The sequence below is a fragment of the Penaeus vannamei genome, chromosome 32 (genome assembly GCF_042767895.1).
Source record: "Penaeus vannamei isolate JL-2024 chromosome 32, ASM4276789v1, whole genome shotgun sequence".
In the NCBI taxonomy this organism is placed as follows: domain Eukaryota; kingdom Metazoa; phylum Arthropoda; class Malacostraca; order Decapoda; family Penaeidae; genus Penaeus; species Penaeus vannamei.
The window spans coordinates 28,421,230-28,431,229 of NC_091580.1; the positions used below are offsets into that span (position 1 = coordinate 28,421,230).

Below are 10,000 nucleotides of genomic sequence, written 5' to 3' on the forward strand. Positions count from 1 at the left end.
TTTTGCCGCGGAGCACGGCTCCGAGACAGCATCGCACTGGCGGGCAGCCCGAAACTGTTTATTTTTTCCTTGTGTCTCATATATGTGACACCCGGGATGGATGGGTTAACCCACTAATGCGGGTATATTTTGAAGCCGAAAATAATATTTTCGAGGCAGCTACAAAATCAGCGTGTGGGGTCGGCCCGGAATCTGTCCGCGCATCGGCCGCAGCCTGAGATGTATTCAAAGCACGAGCTCCAATCCAACATCACACTGGCAGAACGCCCGGCAAAGTTTATTTTTCCAGGTGTCTCATATATGGGACACCCGTCGTAAATGGGTTAAGATGGTAGCCTGTTTTTACTGAGCAGTCTACAACTCCACGCAATAACAGTAAGTAACAATATATTACCAGTATTATAATCATATAATTTCATCTTATCAAATTTTTCATTGAACACCCTGCAGCACCAGTCAAGGTAGGCAAAAGTAAGTTACTGCACATGGAAAGTGTCCTGTCTAGACCCAGTGCTCTTCCAGGTATGGCTCACAGAGGGTACATTCCACCCTCATTTACTGGTGGAAATAATGCAAGAGCTTCGTCCTAAAGGCCAGCTGAGTCTAATCTTCCTTGAAGAGCTTTGTGCAATCACAACAAGACATTCTCATCATCTACCACTCGACAACAATATCTCACGACGACATGTTCCTGTCACTATAGCCCTTAGCCAAATAGTTCCATGACATGACATTTACAACACCCGGATCCATCAGAATAAATGTAACTTATTTGTAGTTAAGCAAAACTGTAATAAAAAAAATCTGACTTCTGTTTCATTCATATGAGAACGAGTAACCAGGGCAGGATATTTATGGTGCCCAATATGTGCATACCTGTGCATGTATGTGTCAATTATTATTATTACTAAATGTCTGACCAATCATTACTAAATGTCTGACTGCATGATCTTTGTCACCATTAATTCAAAAAAAAAAGGAAAAAGTCATTAAGTATCAACAGAATATACAAATTAAGATTTTGTATTTCTGTTGGTACTAAAGATTTGTATTTTTTTCTTTTAGTACAATTTTGTATAATATACAGCAACAATAATTTGCGTTACTACTAAATTTCTCTGTAAATCCCCAGAAAAAGATATTTACATTACAAAACCAAAGATTTTCTTTAATAAAAATCATGACTAACTTATACCATTTTTACCTTATGAAACAATGGCATACATTGGAATATTACGGGTAGTAAGACTGATTTCCTGAAGTGCAATTTTTCTTTCTTATTTTCCTAATCTCAAAACTTAAGATCAAAACTGTTGTAAAAATGGTACAGCATGAGAAAAATCAAATCAAAAGATTAATTTTGCGGTTCTCTGCGTCAGTTCTAGCAACTGTATAATCTTTCTCACACAAACTTGGTTAATGCACGCAAAAAAAAAGTGTTATCTAATATATACTTTCATTCAAAAACTATTACTCCCTAGTCACTGACCCTTGCTGATCGTTGCTGTCGTAACCTCAGGAGATATTCCCGATGTGCCCGCCTCTGTTCGACGGCATGTTCGGCAAGGGTAAACTGCCTTATGTGGGAGTGTCGACGTGACATCCCTAGCGTAGACCCTCCTTGTGATGGGACACAGGTAAAGCCTTGGGACCGAGGGAAATAGAACACTGTCACACCCTCAAACTGTATGCCCCGCTTGCACTTTGGAGGAGAGACATCTGGAATAAAGAGTGAAAACATTAGCACCCTAATGTTAAACAATCATGAATATACAAATGCCTATATATGCACCTCATCTACTTCCCAGATTCAGGCTATTTTCAGAACATTCACTCAGAATACACCTAAATTATGCCTGATGCTGTATATATTAGTTACCCCTCTCAATGGTAGGGTTCCAAAGAAAGCAGTAGCCCTACAATAAGAGGGGTAACTAACACAATTCTGCTGCCTGCAGTATTCATTGAAAAAGTCTGCAAAAGCAACAGAATACATTCTAAAACATAAACTAGAATCTGCCTACCATTTGTATGAAGATATGCCCCAGCATAGATGGTTAAAACACCATCCACATCTTATCTAAAGAAATCTCTCATGTTCTACTAAACTCATTGTCAAAACAATGTTTTAATGTGAACCACCAAAATATAAACAATGGGTTTATACAGGCTAACAATAGCAGAGGTACGCTATGACTGCTAACACTCTCTACGTAAGTTTTTCATACAAAAAACAAAACTAAAATATCTTACTGCCCTGGACTGAGTTGTCCAAATCACTGAGCTCAGTCACCACCTGTGCACAGAGGCGTAGTACACATTGCACCACCATAACCATGGGACAAAACACTTCAGCTGATTGAACTCTTTAAAATTAGGAGCAATGCACTGATTCATACTGCATATTCACACCTGCACTGCTCTGCTATGAAGTTCACATCACTACAGTCAAAAGTGTATTACTGAACACTTTTCTTGCTCAAAAGCTTTAAAACTATGAAGGAAGCACTGACTTGAGCTATTCTTAGGCCTATATGTACAAGTGATTTACATGAGTTTTGGAATGTAATTCACAACAAAAATAAGGGTTTACAGTACATCTAAAAAAAATACTTACAATGACACAAAGTGGTTTCAATTTAAACCAAAGTACCAACACATAAATTAATGAGTGTTCTTATATATAAGAAACTTTTTGTAAAATGAGCTGGACATTCAAATCGAGAAAAAAAATCAGTATATCTGCATCTTTGGTTTTCCCTTCTCTCAATCTAACTCTTCACCTTTACAGTTAAATCCATCAACCTTTCTCTTTTTCTCTCTCCTCAATGAGTACTGTCATAACCTGCTTCTGTATCTGTCAGTTTCCTTCCTGCTATCCTATTTTTTCTTTTACAAATCTCTGTATCTATTACCTTAATTCTATTAACTTACTTCTATCATTTCATTATAAAATTTCCTTTCCCCACAATTCTTGCCTTACTTCCATCAACCTAATTCAAATACTACACTGTAATAAGTTGATGCAGCTGCAACCAATTCCTATCACTCTAAATAGCACACTATTTTCCTACATGGATAAAAAATAAATAAAACAAATAAGGAAAATGCATTCTTCTGCGCACATCCTTTCTGGTGTCACAAGTCACCGATTCTGGCTACTTCACTTTTAACCCTTTGTGAACAGGTCCCACAACACTATACATCCACCAGCCACCACCTCAGACCCACTCTCATCTAATCTCATAACACTCAATGTACATCCACCAGCTATCACATATCCATTCTCATCCAGCAGCAAAACACTATACATACATCCACCATCCGTCACCTCAAACCCACTCTCATCTAATCTCATAACCAGCCATTACCTCATATCCATTCTCATCCAGCAGCACAACACTATGCTGTACGTACATCCACCAGCCATCCCCTAATACCCATTCCTATCTAATGCCATATGGTTAACTTTCATAAATGATAAGATCTCCTATATACTTTCCCTGGTGATCTTTCATTATTACTAACTATTTCTTGAGGCAATACATAATTTCTTAAAACTTGATTTTATCGCAATGATGTGCGATGTAAAGATGCAAAAAAAGTAAAACTTTAGTTTTGGACAGACAATAGCTAGACTGAGAATATCAAAAAACTTCTAAATCCTAAAACATAAAAGAAAGAAGCAAATCTACCACTCAAACAATTGACTAACCAATACAAATCTTATCTATTTAATTAGAGAGCTAATAACCATCTAATGAACAATGCAAAAATAAAATGTTACAAAAATTGCAAAATACAACGGATACTTTTTTTCATAAATTCAATAAACATTCTGTCTTCATAAGAAACAAACACAAAAGCATCAACAATCTTGGTGATGAAACAAACTTGTAAAAAGGACTCTTGAAAAATCCTTGACTTGTTAATTCAAGAAAATTTCGATGACTTCATATTTTCATTCTAATTCCTTGCATATCAAAAACTTCAAACAACAGCACCAAAACATTTGTTTAAACTTGCTCATTCCCTCACTCCCATTCCCACTCCCACTGCCACTGCCACTCCCACTCTCACTCACTCACTCCCACTCACTCACTCCCACTCACTCACTCACTCCCACTCACTCACTCCCACTCACTCACTCCCACTCACTCACTCCCACTCACTCACTCCCACTCACTCACTCCCACTCACTCACTCCCACTCACTCACTCCCACTCACTCACTCCCACTCACTCACTCCCACTCACTCACTCCCACTCACTCACTCCCACTCACTCACTCCCACTCACTCACTCCCACTCCCACTCCTACTCCCACTCTCATTCACTCCCACTCCCACTCTCACTCACTCTCATTCACTCCCACTCCCACTCTCACTCACTCTCACTCACTCCCACTCCCACTCTCACTCACTCTCATTCACTCCCACTCCCACTCTCACTCACTCCCACTCCCACTCTCACTCACTCCCACTCCCACTCTCACTCACTCCCACTCTCACTCACTCCCACTCTCACTCACTCCCACTCTCACTCACTCCCACTCTCACTCACTCCCACTCTCACTCACTCCCACTCTCACTCACTCCCACTCTCACTCACTCCCACTCTCACTCACTCCCACTCTCACGCACTCCCACTCTCACGCACTCCCACTCTCACGCACTCCCACTCTCACGCACTCCCACTCTCACGCACTCCCACTCTCACGCACTCCCACTCTCACGCACTCCCACTCTCACGCACTCCCACTCTCACGCACTCCCACTCTCACGCACTCCCACTCTCACGCACTCCCACTCTCACGCACTCCCACTCTCACGCACTCCCACTCTCACGCACTCCCACTCACACTCACTCCCACTCTCACTCTTTCTCACTCATTCTCACTCTCACTCTCACTCCCATTCTCTCTCACTTGAACCAGACACACCACTCCCAACCTGTTTCCCTTATAGCTCTGAAATGTTTACATGAAAAACTGGAAATACTACCCAGCTGTCTCACAAATTGTTCAGAATGTTTGAGGATGCTGCAAAACGGTTTTTCATTTCCCATTGTTAAAATATACAGAAGACCTGTCTCAAGACTAAAAATATTGTACGTTTATCATACCCGTTCATCTTCTCCAGAATCCGAACTACTGATGAAAGAACAAAAATAATACTGCCTACTCTTAAAAAGTTCCTGCAATGCACTATTCAGAATCTGCTAACCTGCACAATGCTGAAAATGTTTGTTTGTTTTTTCTATGTTAGGCAATGAAGATGATATTAGAAATATAACTGATTAATCATCAAACAAAATTTTCAATAATGTTTACTCTACCTTCAGGTTCCTCACTGGCCTTCCTCTTCAAGTTACTTCTTCTGCACAGCTGATCTGCAGAACCATTGAATACTGGATTTCTGGGGACATTGAACTCTTCATCCATGAGATAATCCCAATTCTGCTGAGTGTGACACGTCCCATCCTGATGCAGGCAGTCGTTCCCCCCCTGACAGCCGTCCACTTGTTCTTGGTCTTCGCTGTAACAGGACTCTCCCGCCTCCGAGTCTGTATCTCTGTTGATATCCAGATCCACAGCCATGCCTTCACCGACTAGTTCCTTTGGGCCATCAAAATCACTCTGGCAAACATGCATTGTATTTGCTTCATTACCTTTCACAATGAGTGGCACTTCTTTTAATTTTACATTGTCACTATCACTTACACTGACCTCAATCTCATTTGCAACATTCTCTTTTGCATCGCTCTTGCTATCTGTAGCCTTGTCCTGAAGATTAACGGTCACATTCACACTATTCTCACTGGGTCCTACATCCTCATTCACCTTTAAGTCAACACTGCCATGTGCATCTCCTCTCTCACTGTTGTCTTCTTCCTTAACAATTTCTTTGTTGTTGTCCTTGTCCTCTTTGCATAGTACCTCACTAGCATGATTTACTTTGTTTGTACCTAAATCACTAAGATTATTTTTCTCCTCCTCTTTCCCCTGATTCTCTTGTACAATCAGTTGTTCATCTTCTTTTGGCAGACTTACACTACCATTCAAGCAAAGTGCACTGTCAACATGATTGTCTACTATCTTGTCCTTTACTTCACTCTGAGGGTTGCACACTGGGTCTGAAGCACCAGCCTGGCTCTTCACAAAAGCCGTCTTACTGGGGTCATTCTCTCTAGTAAGCGTTTCGTTCTGGTCGCTACTGTCACTGTCCTTGTCATCTGAGTGTTCACTGTTCTCCTTTTCACCTTTCTCTGGCGAGGAGAAGACGGTGTTTCCCATACCACTGTCACAGCTAAGGCAACTATTTACGTCCGAACAGCATGGCTTCTCCACTTCACATGAGGAGTCTTCCCTCGCCTCAGAGAGGTCATCCACATCCGCTCTTCCGTTCTCTGGGCTTCTACTGGTCTCTTGCTCCGACATAGTAAACAACTGTGGACAAAAGAAAAGGTATTAAGATTATGCATACCCAAAAATACCCAAATTACTATCTATGACAAGAAAAAAATCTTTAGAACTACACAGCTCTGTAGGGTAATAATGCTAATTCCTTTCCAAAGACCCGGAGTTAAGGTTAGGTCTATCGATATACATAAAACCTAGTTTATATATAGACCAAAGATGAAACAAGAATGTCAGTCACTAAAGTAATGAAAAACATTTCCTAGAACTCATCTTAACCCATCAGTACCAGGTACATGTACTGTCCACTGCAGCATTGTTTTGTGAATTTTGTTTACACACAGATGGCTCCACAAATGCTTAGTCACCAAGGAGTCAATTAGGAGGACCTACGTGGGATCATCTAATTTTCCCATTCCTTGAATTTCGGGGATTTCTTTTCTAGTACTGTTAATATGGACACTGTAATTATTATTCTTAACATCATGTTATCAACAATACTTACCATCAATAGAAAAATGAAAGAATCTTTCAAAAAAATCAAGGAAAAGGGTAAACAGGTGAAATAGATACAACTAGTAATTAACTTCCAGGTGACTAAGCACTTGTGAAACCGTCTCTGCAAAAAAATAACAACTAAATAAATCAAAATTACAGTAGGCATGGCAGACATCTACATGCCATCTTAACTATGGATTAACAGTAAAATTACAACTGTATTCACCAAAACATGTATACCAGCAGAAAGTAAACAATACACAAAATCAACATATATACATCATGGATAAAGACATTCTAATGCTTTTTTCCTCAATAGAATTGTTGAGGCAAATTGTAAATAATAAAGTTACAAAATTCAAAAGAAAAGATTTTCAAAAATCAAACATTTTTATTTCCTGATACCTTTCAACATCAGTTTGGATTCATTCCCTGTTTCACGAGAAATTACCTGGCCACTTGAAAATGTAATTTTTTGGGCTATTAGTTCCTGTTTACCCTATATGTATCAAAAACTGTAATGAGGCTTATATTGATTTATACCCATTTTCCTGACATAACTACTTTACTATCATTACTAACATAAAACATGGATACTATAAATCATTGTGAGTGTGTGTTTTTTTTTAAGAATTACGATTACTGTATATATTTACACAAAGTCATACTGACATCCTGGCTATGCAGAAAATCAACACAAAAATGCCAAATATGTGTTCACCTTCCAAAGGGAGGCTGAGCTATCTCTTACTTTATTTACAACATCATTTGAATTAAGGCTATACTAAGTGATGTTCATTCAAGACAAATACATGAAAATATTATCCACATCAGTGGGTGTTTTCATGCTACTGTAGTCAGAGCTCCAGGTTGATATGACTGCATTACAGGGAAAATTATTAACATTGGACATGAGAACTGAAATACAGTGCTGTCAGAGGGTTCCACGCCTAAAGGCCCTATTATACTCGCACTTTTTCTGTCAATTTTTTATTTTCCATATGAACTTCCCTATCACACTGGCAGAGAGAGCCACCTTCCCCAAGTAAACAAATATAAGGCTCATGTAAAGAAAAAACCTGGGTCCTTGGAATCATAGCTGCCTATTACATTAATTTCAATATCGTCATGTAAACAAAACAATATCCGCTGAGGATAGGTTACATTTAAACAAAATTCCTTCATTTTACTTATCAATAAACTCTAACTTAGACAGAAATTAGCAAAAAAAAAATATACACTGCAGTCTTAGTCTTGGAGGCTTTGCACAAGCCTGCAATATATAGAAGGCCTCAAATTCATGTGAATCAGCAAAAATTGACAGAAAATGTGATAGTGTGCTTGGTCCTTCTTTTCTTCATATTTCTTGTCATTCAGCTAAAACGGTTTATAGAACCTTCAGAAAACATCATATTGGTGATGCTCTGAATGTTTATCTTCAAACTTATAATAACAATTGTAAACTTTTCAGAAAATGTCACACAATGGATTCATGATGATTGATATAAGCTCCATGAATTAAGGACTCAAACAACAACCAACAAGGTTCTAAGACTTATCATAAATTAAGGAACCAAACCAAGCTCTATTTTGCCAGAGGTAATCCTCTTTTTGAGAGCAGAGGCTACGGCAATCACACTGCCCTTCAACACAGATCGCAATAGGTCTTAAATAAAACACAACTAATTTTTTGAAGTATTAACACACTGAGGTAAGGCAAACTGAAGCTAGCCATCAGTACCAGAAATAACCTGCAGACACGAAAGGCAACCCTCACAGCCTTACTCCACTTGGTGATGGAGTTTCAGCTCTATCTTGCCATAATGAAGTTAATTTTTGCCAGGGGGTGTTGGGGGCAGAGCCCCAAATAAACCCTTCTCTCGGGCAGTACCCAAAGGGCACTCCCAGTCACAGCAATTTAGATTGTTCATCAGATTTTGTGACATGGAGTTGAGACTTAGCCTATGGTGAATGTGCCCGTAGTGTAAAGAATTACCGCTCAGCTAATATTACAGATATGTTATATTTAATTAGGAAAACAAATAATTTTTGGGTGATTTCTTGTGTACCATGAGATTGAATAATCAGGAACAATTACTAGTAGAAATTCAAATTGTTGGCCATCCATCACAATATGATAGCAAGTTTCAAGCACATTTGCAAACAAAACAGCCAAATTATTGCAAGAAAAATTCCTATTTTGAAAACCAATACTTTCATCTAAACATTTGACCAAATATCAAATGTACACTTCCCTGTGTAGTCAAAACTTTGCAGAACATCAATCCTAAATCTAATTCAGTAATAACGACCATTTCCATGACAGATTGTAAACAAACACAAAGAAATCTTTATAATATATAAAAAAGGACAAAAAAACAAAAAATGGAAGACCTATCGGCAAATGAAAGAACCCTCTCGGTTTCCCTAATCTTCATCAACGGACCTGTCCCCTCGACTCCCCTGCAACATAAGTGAATAATTGCAAAGCCCTTTTGACTTTCTCTTATCAGGGGACACCGCTCCCTTCAACCCCCTTGCCTAATCCCTGATTCTTGCCAATCAAGGGATATCATGGCGATGACTTTAATGAACAAACAGCTTTCATTAATTTTGTCACTTGAGCAACAGCATTACCTCAACATTTTTTCTCCGTGTGCTGTTGCTTTACAGGTAATGCTTATTGAACTGAAGTCGTTCAGCAGGAAAGAATGACAAACTTTTGGGGATTAATTATCTCAAACTCTTTTCACACATATGTAAGAATTCTATATTTTTTGGGATTCAGTTACATATATAGTTGTCAATGTATATTTGTTTATATACTGTATGTGTATGTGTATACATATATAATATTTAAAATATATATATAACATACATAAAATATTTATATAATACATATATAATTTTTTTATAATATAAACATATATATATATATATTATATATATATATATATATATATAATATATATGTAATATATAATACATATATATATGCATATATATATATTATATATATATATACATATATATATATATATATATATATATATATATTTGTGTGTGTGTGTATGTGTGTGTATAC

The 10,000-nt window shown here is 38.1% G+C and overlaps 1 protein-coding gene across 5 annotated transcripts in view; it reads right to left on the reverse strand.

Moving 5' to 3' along the window:
• Axud1 (AXIN1 up-regulated 1) overlaps positions 1-10,000 on the reverse strand; it is a 105,356-nt gene that overhangs the window by 28,866 nt on the left and 66,490 nt on the right. For all 5 annotated transcript variants that reach the window (XM_070144849.1, XM_070144851.1, XM_070144848.1 and 2 more), the window contains 2 exons: positions 5,337-6,447; positions 1,490-1,719 (listed from right to left, as the gene is read on the reverse strand). In XM_070144849.1, the coding sequence (XP_070000950.1) occupies positions 1,490-1,719; positions 5,337-6,438 (1,332 nt within the window). In that variant the 5' untranslated portion in view covers positions 6,439-6,447. The remainder of the gene's footprint in view (positions 1-1,489; positions 1,720-5,336; positions 6,448-10,000) is intronic.